Here is a 23,876-nt window from a genome sequence, read left to right as displayed (position 1 = left end):
CACCGTCCACGGCTCTACTGACCGACACCGTCCACGGCTCTACTGACCGACACCGTCCACGGCTCTACTGACCGACACCGTCCACGGCTCTACTGACCGACACCGTCCACGGCTCTACTGACCGACACCTTTGCCTTACTAGATAATTTCTTAAAAAAAGCCTGCCAAACCCTGCTGATTTTTTAATCTCTTTCATGTTGTACAAGTAGATCTCCACCTCTCAAAGGCTGCCTACCCCTGCCTTATAGGTTATAGCACTGGAACCCATCAGTACTATGACAGGTAGCCTGGTACTCCGCTATCAGTCCCCCCCCCCCACCAGTTAGTATGTGTATTGTACCTTGTACGGTTAGCTGGATGATGCCTCGATCTTCTCCAAATGAATTGATGGCATGACATGAAAAGAAACCAGAATCCTCTCGAACAGTTGGTACAATCTGTAGTATATGAGAAGGAGAGTTCTTTAGTTATGCTGATAATCTACACATAACTTAAATCTCCAATTGAACTTTAACAACAAGTGTGCAAAATACACAGCTAAAACATATAAATATGAACCATTTAACATGAGAAAAGGTTAGTAAAGTAAACTTTGTGTTTCTGTGACCACCACCCCCCCGCTCCCACATCTCACAGGGTGTTTAAAAAAAGAACTGTTCACAGAGCTCCAAAGCTCAAGCTGACATTTACACATATTATATAAATGGTTAATGCTTTACTGGATGGCTCAGGCCAAAGTTTCAATCAGGATGGACCAGCCAGGAAGGGAGCTAATTTTTCTTTGGCCAACTCATAGTTCCCTGGAAATGCTTTGTCTTTATTTTAATGTATATTTGTACTATATGAAGTGTACCCCTTCCAGAATAGGAAAGCTTTTGCCCAATGAGTATGTCCTTACAAATATATCAAATTAAAAACACATAGATCCAGAAAAATATGGTAAAAGAAGAACATTTAATTTATGGATACAGCAAGTTTGATGTAGTTCCCAACATGTTTCGCCCTCAATCTGGGCTTCCTACATTCAATGGAGATTCAAGGATTCTAGAAACGCCACATCAAGCTAAGGACTGCAGGGAACCATAGGAGGCATTTTAAGGACCAACTGAAGTCCTGTGGAGTGTATGTGTGTCCCTGTTGTTCTGGTAGGAACTCCATCTGGTCCTTAAATGCCTCCTACGGTCACCTGTAGTCCTTGGCTTGTTGTGGCTTTTTTAGAATACTTGAATCTCCATGGATTGCAGTTTATATGCAGGCATACCCCACTTTTAAGTACACAATGTAGTTTATATACTAAAGCTGGAAAGTGCAAAATCAGGCTCACTTCTGCATAAAAACCAACGAGCTTCCAGATTTTAAAACCAGGCTTAATTGAACAAGCTGGGGTTAGACGCTAATTGGCTTCTATGCAGAAGTAAGCCTGATTTTGCGCTTTCCAGCTTTAGTAAATAAACCCCATTGTGTACTTAAAAGTGGGGTATACCTGTAATTGTCCTAGATCCTGGGAAGGTTTATGCCCTAAGTGGACAGCATCCCCTGAGGAAGCCCAGATTGAGGGCGAAACATGTTGGAAACTACATAAAACGTGTTGTATCCATAAGGACTGTACTATATGTACTCGCTGGGAGATTGTTTTAATATATTTTCTTAAAGCGGGAGTTCACCCATTTCTAAAAAAAAAATTTTTCTCCCCTTAGATTCCTGCTCGTTCGGTCTAGGGGAATCGGCTATTTGTATTAAAATATGAGCAGTACTTACCCGTTTTCGAGCTGCATCTTCTTCCGTCTCTTCCGGGTATGGGTCTTCGGGAGAGGGCGTTCCTTCTTGATTGACAGGCTTCCGACGGTCGCATCCATCGCGTCACTCGTAGCCGAAAGAAGCCGAACGTCGGTGCGGCTGTATACTGCGCCTGCGCACCGACGTTCGGCTTCTTTCGGAAAATCGTGACGCGATGGATGCGACCGTCGGAAGCCTCTCGGAAGACTGTCAATCAAGAAGGAACGCCCATTCCCGCAGCCCATACCCGGAAGCGACGGAGAGGATGCATCTCGTAAACGGGTAAGTAATGCTCATATTTTAAAACAAATTGCCGATTCCCCTAGAGAAAACGAGCAGGAATCTAAGGGGAAAAAGTGCCCTCTAAGGGTGAACCCCCGCTTTAACTAATCTATATATATAAAACTCAACGTGTGTATGTATGTATGTATGTTCCAGCATCACGTCCAAACGGCTAAAGATATTAACATGAAACTTGGCACACATGTTACTTATATGTCAGCAACCAACATAGGATAGGTGGTTTAACCCTTACCCACCCCCATTTGCCATGGTCGGGGTTTTTCTTTAAAGTCCCATTCAACTCTATGGGAAATACATGTTACTTCATAACTTCCAAACGGCTGTACATATTTCGATAACACTTGGTCACATGTTACTTATATGTCCACTTAAACTATAGGATAGTTAATTTATCCCTTAACTACCCCCATTTGTGAGGGTCGGGGTTTTTGTTTAAAGTCCCATGCAAATCAATGGGAAATGTATGTTCCCACATAACTTCTGTACTCCTGGAGATATTTCAATAATACCTGCTACACATATTACTTATATGCCAAATGAAAATATATGACAGTTAAATTAACCCTTACCTACACCCTTATATAAAAGATGGGTATATTTATATTACTATGATTTTTCTCCCCAAAAGGTTAAGATAGGAAGACCGGGCAACGCTATTCAGCTAGTGTTAAATAAAATTAAACTTTTACCATATTTTTCTGGATCGATTTCCTAGTATACGCACCTTAAAAATCCCACACATACACCAATATTTTCTGAATTCAGGAATGTGGTGCCAACTTCAGTGGTTTTGTCCAAGGTTAAGAAACAAACCTTTTTATATTATTAGTGTAATGCACTAAGGCTAAATAAAGAGTAATTGCGTTTTTTAACAATACTATTTGTTGCAGAAAGGGTTAAAACCGCCTGTGCACGAATCACACTAGAGATTCATTCTACTGCTGACCCGGGTCTCAAACTGTCTGGCATGTCACCAGCCGAGAGCTACAATCAAACAACCCTCAGGCCCCATGCACACAGGGTGTGTTTCCCCAGCTCTCCAAAATGCCATTCCTCCTGGCAGCAGCATTTTGGCAGAAAAAATACTTAATGAGTGTAAATGCGTCTAGATGCATTTAGGCGCATTAAGGGATTGGGTGTTAATTAATTTCATTAGCAAGAATAAATTATTATTTGGCATCTGGCGTTTTTTTCTGTAAAGATTTCTGCTGCTCCTGGACACACTGGGGTAGATTCAGTTAGATTTGCGCAGGTTTTACGGAGGCGCAGCGCACCGTTTTGCCGCTGCGCCTCCGCAAATTACCTGCGCTACCCTTGATTCACGGAGCAGTAGCTCCGTAAATTGCGTGGGCGCTCCGGCAAAATGCCCGGCGTAAGCGCGCGCAATTTAAATGATCCGTAGGGGGCGTGGATCATTTAAATTAGGCACGTTCCCGCGCCGAGCGTAGTGCGCATGCTCCGTCGGGAAACTTTCCCGACGTGCATTGCGGTAAATGACGTCGCAAGGACGTGATTTGCTTCAAAGTGAATGTGAATGGTGTCCAGCGCCATTCACGATTCACTTACGCAAACGATGTAAATTTCAAATTTCGCGACACGGGAACGACGGGTATACGTAGCATTGGCTGCCCCTGCTAATAGCAGGGGCAGCCTTACGCAAAAACCGTCGTATGCAAACGACGTAAACTGCATATGCAGGGCTCGCGTAGGGTTGTGAATCGGCGTTAGTATGCAATTTGCATACTATACGCTGACCACAATGGGAACGCCACCTAGCGGCCTGCGTAAGAATGCAGCCTAAGATATGACGGCATAAGGAGCCTTATGCCAGTCATTTCTTAGGCTGCAGTCGGCGTAACGAGGTTCCTGAATCAGGAGCACTCGTAACGCCGGCGCAGGTAAGCAATTGCGTTGCGTAACTATGGTTACGCAGACACAATTGCTCTTTGAATCTACCCCACTGGCAGTGGGGTTTGTGCATGGACACATAGGGGTTGATTTACTAAGAGCAAATAGACTGTGCACTCTGCAAGTACATTTGCTCCAGGACTTAGTAAATGAGGTAAAGCTTCACTCTGCAAAGAATACCCAATCGCGTCCAAGGAAAATAAAAAAAAACAGCATTTTTGCTTGCACATGATTGGATGAAGAAACTCAGCAGAACTTCTGCTCATTTAATAAGTTCTGGACCAACTCCTCTTGTAGAGTTCATCTGCACTTTGCAAAGTGCACAGTCTATTTGTCTTTAGTAAATCAACGCCATAGGTTAACATGGAGTGGTGTTTAGAGGCAAAAGAAAGAAGATAAAAAAAAAAAAAAAGAGAGAAGAGAAAAGAAAAGGAAGACCCTGGGGGTTATTTACAAAAGGCAAATCCACTTTGCACTACAAGTGCAAACTTCAAGTTCAAAGTGCACTGAAAGTGTATTTGGAAGTGCAGTAACTGTAGATCTGAGGGGTAAATCTGAAAGCAGGGGAAGCTCTGCTGATTTTATCATTCAATCATATGCAAGCAAAAATGCTGTTTTTTAATCTCCTTGCATGTCCCCCTCGACTGCACTTCCGATTGCACTTTCAGTGTAGTTTGCACTTGTAGTGCAAAGTGGATTTGTCTAAATAACCCCCCCCCCCCCATTGTGTACAATTGCATGTTGCGGAGTAGGTCATAGTAGACTGTTGGAAGTGATGCAATGTAAGCAGGAGGTATACAGATTGGGTGGGGTGGAGTGGCTAGCAAGAGATGCACTGTGAGCAGAGGTAGAGTTGCTATGTATGGATGTGCTGCGGGGTGGAAGGGGTACTGTGTGTTAGGTAAGGATGGTGTGTGAGGGAGGTTCAATGCAGTGCTTGTGGGTGGTGGGAATGTGGCTGGCCAGAACAGGATGTGGTGTGAAGATTGGGGGGCTAGAAGTACAGTAGTGTGAGCAGAGGGGAGGTGAAATAAGTTGGTTGGGGAGGGATGCACAAGGGGTGGACTGTTAGCAACAGGCAAAATAGCTAGGGAGGGATGTGGTATAAATAGGAGGTTAAATGGCCAGTGAGTGAGGGATGCAGTATGCTCAGTGGGATGTGTTGTGAGTGGGCATTGTGGTTGGTGAGGAACTGGGGGTGCAATAGATTGGGGAAGGTTGTGGTGTAAGGTGATCTGGGGAAGAATGGAGTGTGAGCAGGGGTGGGGAACGTGGCCCAGGCAGGGATGGACATGTGAGCAGGGGGTGGATGTAGTATGAGCAGGGGGTGGATGTAGTAGGAGCAGAGATTGTGATGGGTGGGGAGGGATGTGTGTAAGCAGGGGGTGAGGTCAATGCTGTATCTTGGCTTGGGCCAACAAGGCCCAGGCCTAGGGCAGCACTTTGCAGGGGGGCAGCATGAAAAGAGTCCCCGCTGGCTTGTGCTACAATTTTAGTGCAGTGCGAATCTTATGAGGTGGACTGGGCCGCAAGACAAATCGGTCTGGCGGCCCCATAGAGTGGGATATAGTAAGGGATGGTTATAGCCCCTGTTATTATTTTTGATGTGCCCATCAATTAATTTCCCTTCATTTCCTGCCCCATAGCCAAACAGAAAGTGAGAGGAAATCTCTGCAGATTAAGGGAAGAGCCCGACGCAGCTCCCCCCCCCCCCCCCAAGTCCCTTAGAACTAGTGGCCCACTGGAAAATTTCAGGGCAGGTCTTAAACAGGAAGGGGTGTGACCTTGATAGGAAGGGGTGGATCATATTTAAATTAGGGGTTGCACAAGTTTAGTCAGGCCTAGGGCAGCACAAAGCCTAAATACACTACTGGGTGAGGTGCCAGGAAAGGTTGTGGTATAAGGAAAACAGGTTGTGAGCAGGGAGTTGATATAATAATATTGTTGAAATGTATTATCTATAAAATTTGCTGTACCTGAAGCACGGAGAGGACCTCATCTCCCACTTCCTTTGTGGACACCAAATATCGAGACATTTCTGGTACATTTATCATGCGATCTTCTTTCTCCCAACGCACGATAATGGGCTTTTCACCATGTGCTGTGCAATTCATTTCTTTCTTCTGACCTTGGGTAGCCAGCGTTGTATTGGGGTAGGAGATTATCCTTGCAGGAACTACAAGACAAAAAAAGGAATCAAATAAAAGTGATGCTTTCCAAGTTTTGGTGAATACATAATATAAACCAAGTTCCTGCTTGGTAAATTTGATGTGACTTTTACATTTTTCAATGTTTGCGCTTCCAACTTTTAGGTATAAAATATAGAGATTTATATTTAAATTAGACTAACAGGTATGGATGTTTTTACATGGTTAAGCACTTTAAGCAGCCATCTTCCCTCTGACAGTCTCTTCCTCCACCCGGGGTCATTAGTAGTCAGTGGAATGAGATCTCTGTAGTCCCCTCCTCCATGTGTACACCTCTCCTAGGACCTCTTAGATGAATAGCCTCACTCAGGGAACTCTTGGCTGGGCCTAAAACGCCTTTTGTAACCCAGCCTAGCCCCACCTCCAAAAGGGTCAGGAAGTCTACAGCTGCTCTCCTGGATGCAGGTCTACTTTTCCTCGGCCTCCACCCCTGTCCAGATCCTCCACATGCTGGCTACATCTGTACTGGTGTGGAGTGTTTGGCTCCCATGCCCAATGGGGCACCTCCCAACCTGGCTTATATCTGGGTCCTGACTGACCCATGACATCACTACAGGAGGGCTCTAACTAAAAGGACATTATTCTGGAACAGAGCCACCCAGTGGCAGACTAGCTAGCTGCACCTGCCTACAAGCTGAATGAAGCTAGGGATGGATCCCTGTGCAGGAAGCGGTCACATACATGACATCTTCCCTATACAGGTATGTCCTACAGTGAGTACAATACTGGTCCTAATTACCACCAGTTTCTTAATCTGCCAACTAATGGTAATACTTTAAGAATCTGCCACTGTCGCTGGGACAGGTAAGTTGCAGCAGTTAGTTACCTAAATTTGTCACCCGTGTCAGAAATGTTACCGAAACTGAATTTGACACAGGTCGTTTTAAAGGAACCAGAAAGTGTTGAAAATGCTTTACTGATTTCCCAATATCTTGAGAAAAATGGAGTACTGGAGATAAAATAACATATTGCTCTTGGGCATGGCCGTCTTTAATATTGATTGGACCCTGGGCAAACATTTTCTTGGACTCTCCCAAATCCACTTAACTATTTGTGGGCAGGGCGGGCTCAAGGGGAAGCTGCCTTAGGGCCCACAACAATAACTGGGCCCAGGGCAGTTTCCCCTTTTGCCCTGTATTAAAGAAGGCCCTGCTCTTTGGTTCCCTTCACACTAGCAGCAGTGTTTACTGCCCCCTCCCCTCTAAAATCTGCAGTGGGTCGCTTTTCAGAGGATGGTAAAAGGAGGATTGCAGGTGTTCAGGAGGCTATAAAACCACCTCCAAGTGCCTGTTTTTTGTTTGTTTGCTGCTGATTTTGCATGGCAGGACGGAGGCAAGTGGTTGGCTTGTGGTTGCGGCACGGTCCCCATTCACTTACATGGGAATGTTTGGCAAGCAGTGCCACCCCTCACATTTAGCATGTCATTTTAAACACACACCATGATGGGCTTCATCCATGCGGCATCATTTCCACCTGTGAGTTGGAGGTTGAGGGGCAGTAAAAACACAGACCAACTGCCTGTTTTATCCAGCACCTCCGCCACCCCCCCCCCCCCCTTGGGCCACATGAGTGTTAGTGAATTGAGCCTTTTGTCTTGAAGAAAGTGGGGAATCCCTTTATGGACTAGAAAGCAATACGTAGGACAGAAATGTACGCGATAGGACAGCGGAGTCTTATTGAATCAGAGAATCATTTTCCAGCCTCTTCAGCTTCACAGAACTCATCTAATTTAAAGCAAATGAATGAGAAGAGCTTCATGAAAATGTTAATGGTTGCTGGCGTGACCTTTTCGCTTGTCACAAATGGAGATCCCGGGATGTGACAAAATGTCAACAAGCACGACAAAAGAATGCAAAAATAATGCAATCTTTACTGTTCAGTTCAATGTAAAGAGAATATTCACTGGTGAGATAGCACCATGCTTCACTCAGACACATAGCAGAAAGATGACGATGTGTTGATCATACACAGGAGAATTCATATCCATGCAATTGATAATGATCTTATTAATGAGTTGATTGTGCCTAAAACAGTACCCTGAAAACTGTAACCTTTTACCTTGAATTCTTCCTAATGCTGCATTCACATCTACATGTTTCCTGAATGCGTGTTTTTTTTTAGCACTCGTTTCAGAAACATGCTGCAAATGCACATCCACTTGTGGTGCCAATAACCCAGATAGCAAGCAATTGTGCTGCAAAAATGGCTTACTAAGCTATTGCTAGACTTTCCAGGCTTCACAAGTTTGTTGCACAATTGAAGCAAGTCCGCATTGCATGACTCCAGATCAACTTTCTTTGCAAACATTCTGCAAGTCTGCTGCAAGTTCTGGTTTAGTTATGTTGTGCAATAGTCATCCCACCACAGGGGGCACTGTGGCTGAATTTCCATTAGACATGTGCAATTTGTTTCGCTCTGAATTCGTTTTTTACTGAATTTCGACAAATTCATTCATTCGGAAAAGAAAGAAATAACAAAAACCTGTTTACAAATTTTTCAGACTATTCGGAAATTTAAAAAAACAGAAAATCTGAATAAATAACTAATAATAACTTAACTATTACTTTTAAATTATAGGTACTGGAATTTCCTTTTAAATTTGGCCGTTGGTGAACGTAACGAACACGAATTTATGAATTATCCGAAAGAACGAATGTCATATCTAAACGAATGGAATGTAACAAATTAATAATCATAAATAACAATAATAATAAAAAGTTTTTATTATTATTTATTATTAATTTGTTCCATTCCAGCGCCCCAGATGACGATCGATTGTTAGAAACGCGTCGGGATTTATGCTGACTCCACTGCTAGACTTTTACACGCTTTGTCATGTCTGCTGAAATGTGAGTGTAATATTTTATCTCTTGATGTCAAAGTAAAGATTTTTTAAACGGTATTACACTATGTACGCATTTGTTTTCCTCTCCTATCTGTTGCACTCTGAGCCCCTGGATTCCCTGTAAGAGCCTACGGTCTTCATAGGCTGGTCCTGGCATTATCATTTATGATCTACCATTTACTGCATAAAGAGTGGATCCCTATTGAATTTTCACCTCTGCCTACCATCTGAACGGTTTGGAGTCCAGATACCGTCACCTTATAAGCCTATGCGACTCATTAAGTATACACTTAGTTGAGTCCATGCTTTCCGGTAAGCCTCCCATCTTTATTTTGGTGGTGGATCTGCTATCAATCTATTTTCCACATTTGTCACGTTTGTTTGGATTTTCTGGATTTGAAATCATCATTGAGACTTATCCCTTATTTATGAATTAATTTCTGCACTTTATCATCAGTTATGAACTTTTGAACACTTGGTGTTATATTTACATGACTTTTTATATTGTTATATTTTTCACACATATTTTTAGCGCTACACTTTTTGCTGTTTTCATTCCATTTGTTTAGATGCAGCATTCGTTATTTCAGATAATTCGTAACGTTCACTAACAGCCAAATTTGAAAGGAAATTCCAATAGCTATAATTTAATAGTTATTAGTTAGATATTCTTTTTGAATTATCGGATTTTCAAATGCACAAATTTCCGAATTGAATGACCCGAAAAACGAAAAAACTAATTTGGAAACAAAATTATGAAACGAAAAGGAATACATTTTTCGGAATGCACATGTCTAATTTTCATGCTGTAGACTTGCAGAGCTCTTGCTACAGACTCACCATGCAAATTTGCTACAAATGGGAAAAGTGTCAATTAGAACTTGTGCTTCAAGTGTACAACTGACCAGTGAAAATGTGCTGCAAGTTAACAGACTTGCAATTTAACGCTTCCACAGATGTGTGGCAAGTTATCCTTACTATCTGGGAATTGTTAATGGCACTCCAAACACTGCTGGTAGGCGCTCATTTTATTGCACGAAAAATGTGCAATAAATGCACTAAAACGTGCATTCTAAAACACACAAAGCTCCCAAAATCATCACTACTGATGAAACGCGTCAGCTTGTAACTCCTGCTGATGTCCCTTTCGTAATCGGAGATATGTAGCAGCCATCTTTAATGTTGGCATACATGGTTTTTAAGGTAAACACTTATTTTATTAATGTAACAAATTGTATCTTGTAATTAAAAAAAAAGTACTTTTTACTATACCTATCCTGCTGGAGGACTGAAGAACAAGGACAATATGGAGGCTACAATACCTGGATTTCTGTACATATTCTGTTTTTACATCAAAGCCATCTGGTTTGGTGTGAACTCCATGTGGTCTGTGTTTTTCTAGAGAATGTACACTTTTGGAGCACCTCTTTCTATTTGGTAATTGAGTGTGTCTGTGCGCATAGTCTCAAAGCTGTATTTCTGCAGTGTGAGATCATCTGAATCACTGCGTTCCCTGACAGCTAGCCTTGTTAGATCTGGGGTAAGATTTGATGATGTCACTACTATCCTGCACACTGTTCTCCTTGCTGGAGGCTCTGACATGAGGAAGCAAAACCCTCCCCAAAGTCTATAAAGGTGAAAGATCAGTTGCAGGGGGAACACAGGCAATATGGGGGACTGGTTCTTGCGCTCTGTGCCTTTTTTGGGCACACCTTCCAGGGCTGTATCGCAAAAAATAGGATTTTTTGTACTCACCGTAAAATCCTTTTCTCTGAAGTCCATGGACGGACACAGCTCCTTAAGTCTTGACAAGTGGGTTATGTTCCCTGTTTACAGGAGAGGACTAGGCAGAAACATGTTAAATGGTTAAATACATGTTACATTAACAGAGTTGAACAGCCCCGCCCAGGGGGCGGTCCCTCCAGACATAACCCTCCTCACTGCAGCTTGCAGCCTCAGTTCGTAACAAGCAGTACAAACCTAAAAAGGAGGGGTGGGAGCTGTGTCCGTCCATGGACTTCAGAGAAAAGGATTTTACGGTGAGTACAAAAAATCCTATTTTCTCTTATCGTCCATGGACGGACACAGCTCCTTAAGTCTTGACAAGTGGGACGTCCCCAAGCAGTGTCAAAAAACGAGGGGTGGGAAATATATCAGTAAAACCAATTTTAACTTCACCCCAAAACAAGCAGAGCTCCTCAAATGGAGGAGATGCAACTTCAAACGGCCGCCTGCAAACACTAGCGGGCGAAAAAAAGCATCAGAAGATGCACTCACAGCAACCATGTAAATTCTGGAAAGGCTGTGAACGGACGACCAAGTCGCCGCCTCGCACACCTGAGACCGACGCATGTTGTCGGACCGGAAAAGGGGGGCCCGCCCCTTAAGAACACAGGCCTGTATGACAGCCTACCTGATCCACCGAGAAATGGTGGGCAACGAGATTGTCAGTCCCCTTTTGTGGACCAGACACCGACACTAAAGAGTCAGATCTTCCGAAACTGAGCAGTAGCAGGCTAGTATACCCGCAAAGTGCGTACCCCGCCTAAAGTATGAAAGGCAACCTCCGTAGGATGCGGCGGCCGAGGACAGAAAGATGTGAGAAACAATGTCCTTATTCTGGCGAAAAAGCCGAAACCACCTTCGGAAGAAGGGTAGGTCGCGGACGCACCACCACCTAAGGCTATGAAGGATCAAACATGGCGGCTTGCAAGACAAGAGCGCCAACTCAGAAACCCCTCTGTAACAGAGGTAAAAGCCACTTAAAGGGGCCACTTCTGAGGTAGTGTCAAGAGAAAATCTCTCTGATGTTTCCAAAAGGAAGATTCCCGAAGAACCGAGAGCGCCAGAGTCAAAACTCATGCGGGAAAAGATGGGCCAAGGGGGGGGGGTAAGGTATAGGATAAGCCCCCTCCACAAAAAAAGGTACCCACCAGGGAACGGCCGCAGAAAGGCCACTGAAAGAACACAGCCAAGGCTGAAATCTGCCCCCAAACGGTGCTCTAAGCTAATTTTTTCATCCACCGAGCTGTAAAAACAGCAGGCCGATGGACCCCGAGTACGTCCGTTGACGTCACTCCATCTCTTTGCACCCAGAGATGTAGGTCCGCCAGACACGACGGTAGGTTCACCGGAAGAAGACTCCCGTGCCCTCAGCATTGTTGAGGTGACCGGGTCGGACAGACCCCGGTCCCTTAAAGTCTGGCTTCCAATAGCCCTGTTGAGCAAGTCAGTGACTGTACAACAGGAGGAAGTATGGGACCTCGAGACAGGAGGACCTCCTGCCCTGGCTACCGCCAGGGTACCTCCGCTACCAGGCGGCCGAAATCGGCGCACCCAGGATCTGAAGCTATTAAAGTCGTCGGGATTCCTCAGCCTCCACTCTGTGGTGAAGCCACTACAATGGGGGAAAGGCATAAAAGTCGCCGAGACAGACCCCACAGGGCCACCAGCGCAACTTGCACGTCTGTACCAGATCGCTAGATCTGGCCACTAACCTTGATACCCCTGTGTCTGAGACGAGTGGCTAGGAGATCCATGCCCTGCGAGGCTCACCTCCTGCCGGGGAGTTGACTCCATGTACCAAGACCAGTTGTCCTGATTCAACATCAGGCGACTCCAGTAGCCCGCCTGCCGGCATACCTGATGGTAGCCCGAAGCCACCGGCGTGGCGTTGTTAGGTTGAATCAAGATCGGACGACCTTGCAACCCCCTCGACCATGAGGAGAGGCATAGCCTCTCATAGTACCGCCCATAGTACTAGGGCAAGTAACGGTAGACAAGGTCTACGGCACCTGGTATTTCCAGGCGGACTCCCACCCAGGTGCTAACCAGGCCCGAGCTTGGGCAGTTACCGAGATTGGGCGCATATAGGCCTGTGTGGTCGTAGGTCCACTCACGTCCAGCGACTCTGGGCCGACCGGACCCCCCAGACGCCCTCACAACCCAAGAGGTTGGCGTCCATTGTAATCTCCACAGAAGGGAAGAAACCACCTCCCAGACCGAAAAGTCAGGGATCCCAGCCACCAATTCAGAGAGACACTGACTAGGTGGCGTACCTGAATCTGATGATTCAGAGACCAGAGATTCGAGTCGTAGGCACTCCAAACTGAGTCGGAACCAGGGCCGACTCCAAATGTTTAACACCCACCCGAATTCACGGAGGGTCCGAAAAGCCACAGACACAACCTCTGAGTCAGGAAGTCGTCTAAGTAGCCACGACAGCAAGGCCTCGCTGTCCCAACAAGGATAGGATAAGTGCAAAACTCCTTGGTGAAAATCATTGGTGGCGCCCAACGTGGGGCACGAACCCACGACCCTGAGATTAAGAGTCTCATGCTCTACCGACTGAGCTAGCCGGGCTGCTGGCACCAGTTCAAAAGGAAGGCCCACAACTGACCGTGGGCATCTCCATCGCGAGGCACAGAAAAACTCTATGACTTGCGCAAAGTTGAACAAGCATGTATGCGTCCTTATGTCCAAGGACGCCAGAAAGTCCCCCGGATGGAGCGCAGCTAAAAAGCTATATAGGTAGCAGCCCCATGGTGGGTCGTACCTATGACCTTTTGCACCGAAGTGCAAGTGGCTACCCCACTGAACGAATGGATTCCGAGCGGACCTACCCATCATTTTCAAAGACCTTTAGGTCCTTGAAGCCCAAAATCGGATGGATCATGCCCATCCTTGGGACCGAGATAGAGTCCCTCAAACCACTAGTCCTGCGGAAAGGATAAAATCACACCGCAGCTTAGCAAGTCCCATACTGCTCAAAGGCAGACCGAGCCGGGAGAGGGAGACACGAGGGAAGAAAACTGTTCGGTGGATCGGAAGGGACCCTATCTAGTACCCCGAAGATACCACCTCACAGACCCACTGTCGGAGGGCAGGGAGGTTCACCGAGCTGTTAACAGCAAAGGCGACCCCCCACTTAAGAGACGGGCAGGGGAAGCTACATACATTGGCGGGTTCGGGTGCCGGCGCAATTGGCTTACGCACCCAGGGACGGATCAGCCCCCCAGCTGAGCCCTTGTCGGCCCAGGAGGTTCACCCGCGGCCCCTGACTGACGGAAAAAGACCGCTTTGGAAAAAGAAGGACCCGGCCCACGGCGGGGCCCCTTCCCCCTGGAAGCCTGAGGGAGGAGAGCGCTCTTCCCTCCAGTGACATCCTTGATAATGTCAACCAGCAAGGACGCAAAGGTCTCCCACCCAAAAAGGGTAAATCAGTCAGGGCGTATGTTAGAGACCTGGCCAGCAGACCAGCATTCCAACCAGAGAAGGCGCCATCTCAGAAACCAAAGCCCTGGATATCAAGGGCGCGGCATCCAGTGAAACATCACAGACATATACAGGGCCCTGGACCTGCAAGTCCGTTAGCCTAACAACTTCGGGAGAGAGTAAAGTACTCATTGCATTGTCCGGGAATCGAACCCGGGCCTCCCGCGTGGCAGGCGAGAATTCTACCACTGAACCACCAATGCATTTATCCACTGTATGGTTCAAAATGCTCACTCAGTGAGCGACTGGGATCCAGAGTAGTGGCCACAATAGGCCGCAAGACAGACCCCAGCATGATAGACATGGAACGGGTCAGAACTTCGGATCTTCTCAGTCAAATTCATACAAGCGGGGGTGTCCCGCAATAGGGGGGGGTGGTCACCTATACATGACGCCCGGAGGGTCCACCACCGGAGGAGAAGCCCACTCTCTTAAAAGGCTCCCCTCAAGGGGCACCGAGCCGCCAGGCGGTGAGGGACTACAAAAGCCCTCAGTGGCTTTTCTCATTCCGCGTTTTTTTAAAAATTAGCAAGAAAGGGCACAGAAGGAAAACCTACACAGAGCGGTCTGATTTGTGTGATCCCAAAAAAGACCAAGCCCTCAGCGGAAACCCAGCTGCACTATCCAGCTACAGGGAGTCCCGTACAGCAGTGAGAAGCGCACCTCTAAGTGCCTTATCCTGCACCCCCAGGTATCTGGTCCATGGCTCCATCTGTGACAGAACATTCCACAGAGGATAAGAGGGGGGGGGGAGGAGGGCACTCCTTTGACCCCTGCCCGTCCACAGTCCCCCACCCTGGCACCAAGGTGTCCAGGACAAACAGTAAAAAACCATCTGTGGGATCCCAGGTGGGGAAGGACCAGATACTGACTCCAATAGAGCAACCCATACACATAGTGTGTATGTATATTTACAGAAGCTCCAACACCCTATGCAGGGCAACTCACCCTTCGCTGCGCTGGTCGGGGGTATAACAGGGGACTCACCAAGGAGGAGACTGCCCAGCGCGCCATCCGCCCACAGCACACGGCGTGTGGGGAGGAAAAAATACTGTGAGGAGACTGCGGCATCCGAGGGACCTGTGTGTACCGTAGGATTCAGCACTAGGGGTCAGCCAAGATGGCCGCCGAACGTCCTCGTAGCGCGGCTACGGCAAAATGGCCGCCAATGGGAGTTTTCAATGCAATTGAAAACCACCCCAAAAATGGCGCCAGAGCCGGCCGAATGGCGGCAAAACGCAGCATTTAAACAGCAAAAGCCTCTAAGGCTTTTAAAAGTGTAAAAAATTAAAAAATACACACAGAAACCTCACAGAAAAACTCAGGCCAGACACAGTCCCCTCAGGGAGCCCCCCCCCCCCCCGACAGCGGCAAATGTTTGCAATGCAGCAGAGGGAAAGGAGCAGGGGAGGGAGGAGAAAAGGCCCCCCAAACCCCGGGAATGCCCAGCCGTACCAACCCACCTAAGCGGGAGGGACTGTACTTACCTCAGAGCGAGCATTCGCTGACGCATTCCTGACAGAACTACAACCGCAATGGAGGTAGCTGTCGGCCCGGTCCACTGTGAGTGAGACAACACCACAGCCCAGTCATATGTGGACCTCGGAGCAAAGCTCACCGGCCACCTCAGGAGTCATGAGGTATGGCGTGGCAGACCAAGCCTCTTTGCAAAGGTGTGTCCACGCATGCTGGTCGGACTGAGAAGACTACAAGGATCTATAATATCCAGCCTGTCTCTCAGCCGACAGTTGAAAGAAGATTCTTTAAGAAAAAATTAAAAGAAAAGAAAATAAAAGAAAATTTCTCCTCAAGGCGCTGGGCCCAAAGGGAGCCATACGTCCATCTCCTTTGCTAGGCAGAACGAAACTGAGGCTGCAAGCTGCAGTGAGGAGGGTTATGTCTGGAGGGACCGCCCCCTGGGCGGGGCTGTTCAACTCTGTTAATGTAACATGTATTTAACCATTTAACATGTTTCTGTCTAGTCCTCTCCTGTAAACAGGGAACATAACCCACTTGTCAAGACTTAAGGAGCTGTGTCCGTCCATGGACGATAAGAGAAAATGGCCTGGCCATAAAGGGAGGTCAAATCTTCCACAGGGCAAGTGGTTAAACACACTTGCTTCCACGGGGCGCCGCCCCTGTCCACCGCTGCCTCCCCTATTGATGTGTCCGGCCCCTTCCAGGACACCGGCGCATGAATTCCAATGCAGAGGGGCTGTTTTTTTGAAGCACCGATTAGAGCAAGAGGCTCCAATAGGCTTCAATATAGGGTGGGCTCAGAGGCCACCCAGTATGTTACAACAGCGAATCGATATTCACTGATCCTCCTCCCGGCCAATCAGGAAGCAGGTTTCGACACCAGTAATCCGATTTGTTGAAAAGACATATGATGCTATTAGATGCCTAGGAGGAGGAGAGAGGAGCCGCACGGCCGAAGCAGCCATGATGCAGAGAGGACACAGAAGACGCTGCCCGCCGCCCAAAGGAGTCCGCAACCCACCACCCATAGGAGCCTGCAACCCGCCGCCTGTAGGAGCCCACAACCTGCCCATAGGAGCCCACAACCCACCCAAAGAAGCCTGCAACCTGCCGCCTGTAGGAGCCCATAACCTGCCCATAGGAGCCGCAACCTGCCACCCATAGGAGCCTGCAACACGCTGCCCTAGGAGCCTACAACATGGCAACTGCCCGCTATCCATAGGAGCCCGCAACCCGCCATTAGGAGCCTGCAACCTGGCCACTGCCCATAGGAGCCCGCCCGCCTGCAACCAATTGGGCTAAGTGCCAGGATAGGGGGGTGCCTGCTTGCCTATTGTCTCTTCATGTAAAGCCCACACACCCCCATCTCTTTAAAGGTGATACTGCCCTCTGAGCACAACAGAGGGTATCATATTTTTGCTGCAACTGTAAATCAAAGCATCGCGGCTGCAGAATGTGTAAAAACCCAACCGGTGGTCTTTGCAACTAATGGTGGGAGGTTGGGGGGCAGTAAAACAGTGTCTCACGATCAGAAGTGCAAGCAATCCCTAAGGGAAAAGCGGCAGAAGGCGCATATTGCATCACCCTACCATATGAACTTTTATCAACAGACCCCAAGCAACCCTTTTGCTTTGTGTTGCATATTTAAATCAGATTTATATCGGTGTTTCCAGCAGGGATATAAATCACGACATTTCGGTGTAATGGGCCTGTTGTAGTCATTAAAAACTCTGGCAGTGAGTGTCAAGCACTCATTTGGCAGAAAGTGGAGGTTCGCCGAGGACGGGCAGACATATGGCTCATATATTAACCAATATTTCATGGACTTTTCAGTCTGAGAATCTGGCAACTTGTACAGCTTTCCAGCAAAGAGGATAAACTTTACCCGGAGATAATTGTTTATTATAGTATGAAAAAAACCCCCACAGATGTCTGTAATGTGTTATAGCTAAACTCCCGCTCATTATACCGAGGCTTACATTCATTAGAGGCAATTATTTGCCATAAAATTGCTGTGTAAAAATGACTTGCTCTACTTTAAATGATCAAACCGTAACAATAAGGGCCCGACCTTTATAAAGGTCAAAGTTGTTATTTTGCGTTTTTTTTTTTTTTCATGGAAATGTCATTTGCAACAGGACCTTGCCTGTTTTTCAGATTTGGTGTTTACAAGATTAAAACAGTTTTTTTTTTGCTAGAAAATTACTTAAAGCCCCCAAACATTATATATTTTTTTTCTAACACCCTAGAGAATATAATGGCGGTCATTGCAATACTTTTTGTCACACCGTATTTGCGCAGCAGTCTTACATGCGCACTTTTTTTGGAAAAAATTCAATTTTTTTAATAAAAAAAAAAAGACAACAGTAAAGTTAACCCAATAAAATTGAGGTGCATAAACTAGACAAATGGGAACCTAAATGCACTTCCGGCGCCAATGGGTAGTAAATCACTTGATCCCAAGTGAGGAAAAAGGATGTGGAGACAGGTGTGTTGGATATATCAAAAGTGATTAAAATTGATAAAAATCCAGAAAAGCAGCTATTTTAAAAAAGGGTAAAGAACCCAATAAAGATATAAAACAGAGTATCAAAAAAGACTATGGAACCGTGGTTCAATGATATAAACAGCGCTATGAGATTGTTGATGTCTAGCCCCAAAATAGGAGCTTTAAATAAGAACGTAGGTGGTGTGCTAGGTGACCAAAAGACCAGGTATTAGTGCACCCTAAACCTTATCTATAGATTCACCAGGTAATGTGATGGTATCCCCCTTTGGGATGTAACCTTACCACAGAGTGCAAGAGGACTGGCGTGTTAATGTCAGTACTCTCAAGCAAACCTTCCTCTGTTCTCTTAGTCAGCCACGGTCATTCCATTGCAGGCACATAAAACAAAAGGAAATACTAAATAGTAAAGTACCGCTTAAGCAATGCCCCACAAAATGCAAAGGAGAACAATCCCCCTATGTAAATGCCCGTACAGAAATGACAAAGTAAATGAACTCAAATGCAAGCCTGTAAACTCCTGCTGTCACCGCCGTTCTCTGGGCACTAGAGGCCGCCCGAGTGCTGGTATCGCTGGGGAACTGATGGTCAGCTGTGGAGCGCAGTGAGGCTTCCGTGTTGCGCCGATGTAGCCACGCCCTGACGCGTTTCGTCACTTCCGACTTCGACTGAGGGCGTGGCTACATAGCGCCGTCACTATCCCTTTATTCCCCGACAGCAACAGCTATTGGTTGTGAAAACAGGCGCCCTCCGGCCACGATAGGTGCAACCGGACCGGGAGGAGGGGCTGATGCCGAGCTGTGCTGTTTGGGGCTAGTAGGGAAACGTAGACTCTATTGCTGCACATAATTTAATTGAGAACAATGTCTCCAATAATTTACAAACTGGATGCGTCAGCCACAGAGTAGCCAGCAGAATCACCTGTAGATGATTCAAGCATTCCAAAGTAAAAAATTAAAAAGCGTATGTATAATCAAGGCTAATCGAGATCGACAAAGCTAGGGCATTAGGAAATGTCAGCCAATCATAGATAACCTGGGCGGATGTTATGCAAATCAGTCTACGGGCTGTTTTAAGGGCCTCAAGAGACCGTGCTCTCTTCAGCCAATCTGCAAGGACTGGGGCGGGTATATTTGCTCAGTAGCACATTAGTGCACGCTCGAGTCAATAATGTTATATGACCCAGATGCTCACCCAAAGTATAGAGTTGAGTGGTTAATCATGCTGGTGGTCCAAAGGGATAAACACGTTATCAGTAATCATAATAATATTGCTAATGAACCAGCTGTGAAACGGAGACACAGACCGCACAGTCTGAGTCACGTGTGCCTATATGTTAACTGTATTATGCAGGACCCTATAGAGCGTGCACTCATCGTTAGGTTAACTGAATTCTCATATAGACAAACACGTATTTATGAGCCCCGTGCTCAAATATGTGAATATAGACTATGAACTAGCAATGACTTCCATAAAATGGGGAATATGTGCGTGGATAATTCCACGATAAAATGCCACACGTGTGACATTCCTGCTGTGTGCAAATTTAGTGGTAGGGTGATTTTCAGAGTCCATTGTATCCGTTCTGAAATCTCTTTTTTAAAAAAATTATTTATGTGGGTAGCGCCCCCATATAGATTATGTACGTTATATCCTGGTCCAAAGGAAAGGTATCACATAGACGGCTGATGTAGTACACCACGTCAATCACTCAGGATAAAGGTAAAAAAATGGAAGACTACATAAAATCCACTAATAATGATAAAATAATAAAATTATTGTATATAATATTGTAGTGATAAAATAGTTATGGGAAAAGGAAATAACTATAGTAAAAATCACTATAAAAATGAGATAAGATCAAACAGGCATAGCAGTGGGGACACACTGCAACAATGTATCAAATAAAGTGCGAGTGATACAGAGTAAAAAAAATTGTCAATTAAAAATTATTAAAAATTATCAATTAAAAATTAACAATTAAAAATGACTAAAAACTGCGTGGAGGATGCCGGAGAGGAGAGAGTATCAGTCGATCATAGGTACTTTCTTAGAAGCAAAAAAACAAAGAACCATATGGATAAATGGTTAAAATATTGAGGTATGTCAATAAATATTGATAAAATGCCGGAAAAATGTCTATATCGATAAACGAGAGAGGGAAGGAGAGCAAGCCGGGTGATCTAACATAAAGAGACCCGGGATAAAGTTGGTTATGTAGAAATCACCATAGAGTTAGGAGTCACTGATAAAACAGTTTATATCGAGTTCAACATTCAGGCCTTTTGGCAATAGCGTTTCAGTAATGTAGATCCACTCCGTTTCTCGTTTTGAGAGTTCCCTAACCAAATTAGAGCCTCTCCAGGATGGCTTAATATGGTCCACCCCCCAAAATTTGAGGCCAGCTGGGTTTTGGTTGTGATATTGTTTAAAGTGAAGAGATACACTGTGGTCCTTGTACCCCAACTTAATATTTGCCACGTGCTCAGCAATTCTCACCTTCAAGGCTCGTTTTGTTCTTCCAATGTACATTAACTTACAAGGGCATTCTAACATGTAGACCACATGTGTGGTGTTGCAAGTAATAAACTCCTTTACACTGAATGACTTTCCATTTGATGTAGATGTGAATGTTTCAATAGGGCCTCTGGATCTGTCAGCCTCTCTGCAGGGAAGGCATTTTCTGCATGGGAAAAAACAGTCCTTATCCCAAAAAGAGGGGGGTTTTTTTGGAGCATCAAGCACTTTCTTCACAATTTTATCTCCGATACTCACAGCCTTTCTATAAATAAACCCAGGGTTCGTTGGTAGAACTGTATTTAAAATCCTATCTAAGAACAAGATATGCCAGTGGGTTTTAAAAATTCTCTCCACTTCTTTATACTGGCTGTGGTATCCTGAAATAAAACTCCACTCATGCACATTGATGGTGTTTTTAGGCCTAGTTGTGAGAAGGCAATTTGCTCTAGGTATCATAGATAAATCAACGATGATACTATCCAACTGAGTATCTTTATAGCCCTTTTCAACAAATTTCTTTTTAAGAACCATGGCCTGTGAGATAAAGTCAATGTCATTAGTGCAATTACGTTTCACCCTCATCAGTTGACCTTTAGGTATATTTCTGAGCCACATAGGGTGATGTCCGCTGTTTGTTGGGAGGTAGCTATTAGCATCAGTTGGTTTGAAATATACCTTGGTTCCCAATTTATCACCATTCCTAAAAATATTCAAGTCCAAAAAGTGAATGCTCTGTTGGTTGTATTCACTAGTTAAAACTATATTACAGGTATTGGTGTTAAGATACTTTAAAAACTTCTCCAACGTTAAAAGAGAGCCCACCCATATAAAAAATAGATCGTCGATATAACGTCGGTAAAAGAGTAACTCCTTGGGTCTCTCATTAAAAATAGTCTTATCCTCCCATTCTGCCATGAATAGGTTAGCTATACTGGGGGCAAATTTGGCCCCCATGGCAACACCATTCTTCTGGGAGTAAAAACATCCATCGTACCAAAAATAGTTATGGCTTAAGCAAAAATCAAGGCAGTTACGTAGAAATATTTTTAAGGTATGTGTAATATCATCTCTAACACAGAGTGCCCAATTTAGCGCTAGAAGTGCGTCATCATGTTGTATCACTGTGTACAATGAGGACACATCCGCTGTAACTAAAAACACATCGTTTTGCTCAGACAAGACTATTTCATCTAATTGAATGAGAAGGTCCTTTGTATCTTTAAGGTAAGCCTTAGTAACAGCTACATCGGCGCAACACGGAAGCCTCACTGCGCTCCACAGCTGACCATCAGTTCCCCAGCGATACCAGCACTCGGGCGGCCTCTGGTGCCCAGAGAACGGCGGTGACAGCAGGAGTTTACAGGCTTGCATTTGAGTTCATTTACTTTGTCATTTCTGTACGGGCATTTACATAGGGGGATTGTTCTCCTTTGCATTTTGTGGGGCATTGCTTAAGCGGTACTTTACTATTTAGTATTTCCTTTTGTTTTATGTGCCTGCAATGGAATGACCGTGGCTGACTAAGAGAACAGAGGAAGGTTTGCTTGAGAGTACTGACATTAACACGCCAGTCCTCTTGCACTCTGTGGTAAGGTTACATCCCAAAGGGGGATACCATCACATTACCTGGTGAATCTATAGATAAGGTTTAGGGTGCACTAATACCTGGTCTTTTGGTCACCTAGCACACCACCTACGTTCTTATTTAAAGCTCCTATTTTGGGGCTAGACATCAACAATCTCATAGCGCTGTTTATATCATTGAACCACGGTTCCATAGTCTTTTTTGATACTCTGTTTTATAGTAAAGTTAACCCAATTTTTTTTATATTGTGAAAGATAATGTTACGCAGAGTAAAATGATACCCAACATGTCACGCTTCAAAATTGCGCCCGCTCGTGGAATAGCGTCAAACTTTTAACCTTAAAAATCTCCATAGGCAACGTTTAAAGAATTCTATAGGTTGCATCTTTTAAGTTATAGGGGAAGTCTAGGGCTAGAATTATTGCTCTTGCTCCAACGATCGCGGTGATACCTCACTTGTGTGGTTTGAACACTGTTTTTTTATATGCGGGCACTACTCACGTATGCGTTCGCTTCTGCGCTCGAGCTCGTCGGGACGGGGTGCTTTAAAAAAAATTTTTTTCGTTTTCTTATTTATTTTTATTTATTTTATTAATTTTTACACTAAAAAAAAAAATGGGTCACTTTTATTCCTATTACAAGAAATGTAAACATCCCTTGTAATAGAAAAAAGCATGACAGGTCCTCTTAAATGTGAGATCTGGGGTCAAAAAGACCTCAGATCTCATATTTAGACTAAAATGTAAAAAAATTTAAATAAATTTGTCATTTGAAAAAATGACAACAAGAAAATGTCACTTTAAGAAGCATGGGTGGAAGTGACGTTTTGACGTCGCTTCCGCCCTGCTATGCTATGGAGATGGGTGGGGGCCATCTTGCCCTCACTCGTATCCCAGCCGAGCAGGGGACAGGACCCGATCGCCTCCGCCGCTGCCGACGGCTCCGGTAAGCGGCGGAGGGCGCGGGAGAGCGGCGGGAGGGATTTCACTGCACATTATGAGCTTCTCATAGTGTGCAATAAAAGCTGTTCAGGCCCCACTAATACAATACTTGAATCAAAAAGGGCTGGCAACTCGGATGCTCTTGAATAAAAGTACTTTATTGGTTACATGGATACACGGGTACAGGCTATAAACTGACGTGTTTCGGCTAAGAAGCTTTTAAAGCATTGTTTTGATGAAGGCTTCTTAGCCAAAACGCGTCAACTTATATAGCCTGTACCCATGTAAACAATAAAGTTCTTTCAATCATGGAGGCTCCGCATCACAAGGGGGCATTACCAGAGCTTCCTGTTTTCAGGAAGACATGTACAACACCCTGCTGGCTCCTCCCATAGGCCACAATATCCCTGCATTGCATAAAGTATAACAGAGACCCCATAATAATGCCATTGGGTAGAACATTAGGTAATTAATAAAATCAGAACGTTTTTTTAAAATAATTGAATACGCATGTTGATGAAGGGGGAAAGGA

At 45.3% G+C, this 23,876-nt stretch overlaps 1 protein-coding gene and 2 non-coding genes across 5 annotated transcripts in view; all 3 read right to left on the bottom strand.

The window, feature by feature from the left end:
- Positions 1-23,876, bottom strand: part of DSCAM (DS cell adhesion molecule) — a 712,133-nt gene that overhangs the window by 318,979 nt on the left and 369,278 nt on the right. For all 3 annotated transcript variants that reach the window (XM_040338983.1, XM_040338982.1, XM_040338984.1), the window contains exons 12-13: positions 5,964-6,163; positions 341-437 (exon numbers count right to left, since the gene is read on the bottom strand). In XM_040338983.1, coding sequence (XP_040194917.1) covers positions 341-437; positions 5,964-6,163 — 297 coding nt within the window. The remainder of the gene's footprint in view (positions 1-340; positions 438-5,963; positions 6,164-23,876) is intronic.
- On the bottom strand, positions 13,329-13,401 carry TRNAK-CUU. Its single transcript has one exon. It is a non-coding gene; the product is annotated as a tRNA-Lys (tRNA).
- Positions 14,446-14,516, bottom strand: TRNAG-GCC. The gene has a single exon. It is a non-coding gene; the product is annotated as a tRNA-Gly (tRNA).

The sequence above is a fragment of the Rana temporaria genome, chromosome 2, assembly GCF_905171775.1.
Source record: "Rana temporaria chromosome 2, aRanTem1.1, whole genome shotgun sequence".
NCBI lineage: Eukaryota > Metazoa > Chordata > Amphibia > Anura > Ranidae > Rana > Rana temporaria.
The sequence above is the reverse complement of the archived record's forward strand: the minus strand, read 5'-3'. Positions and strand labels throughout refer to the sequence as shown.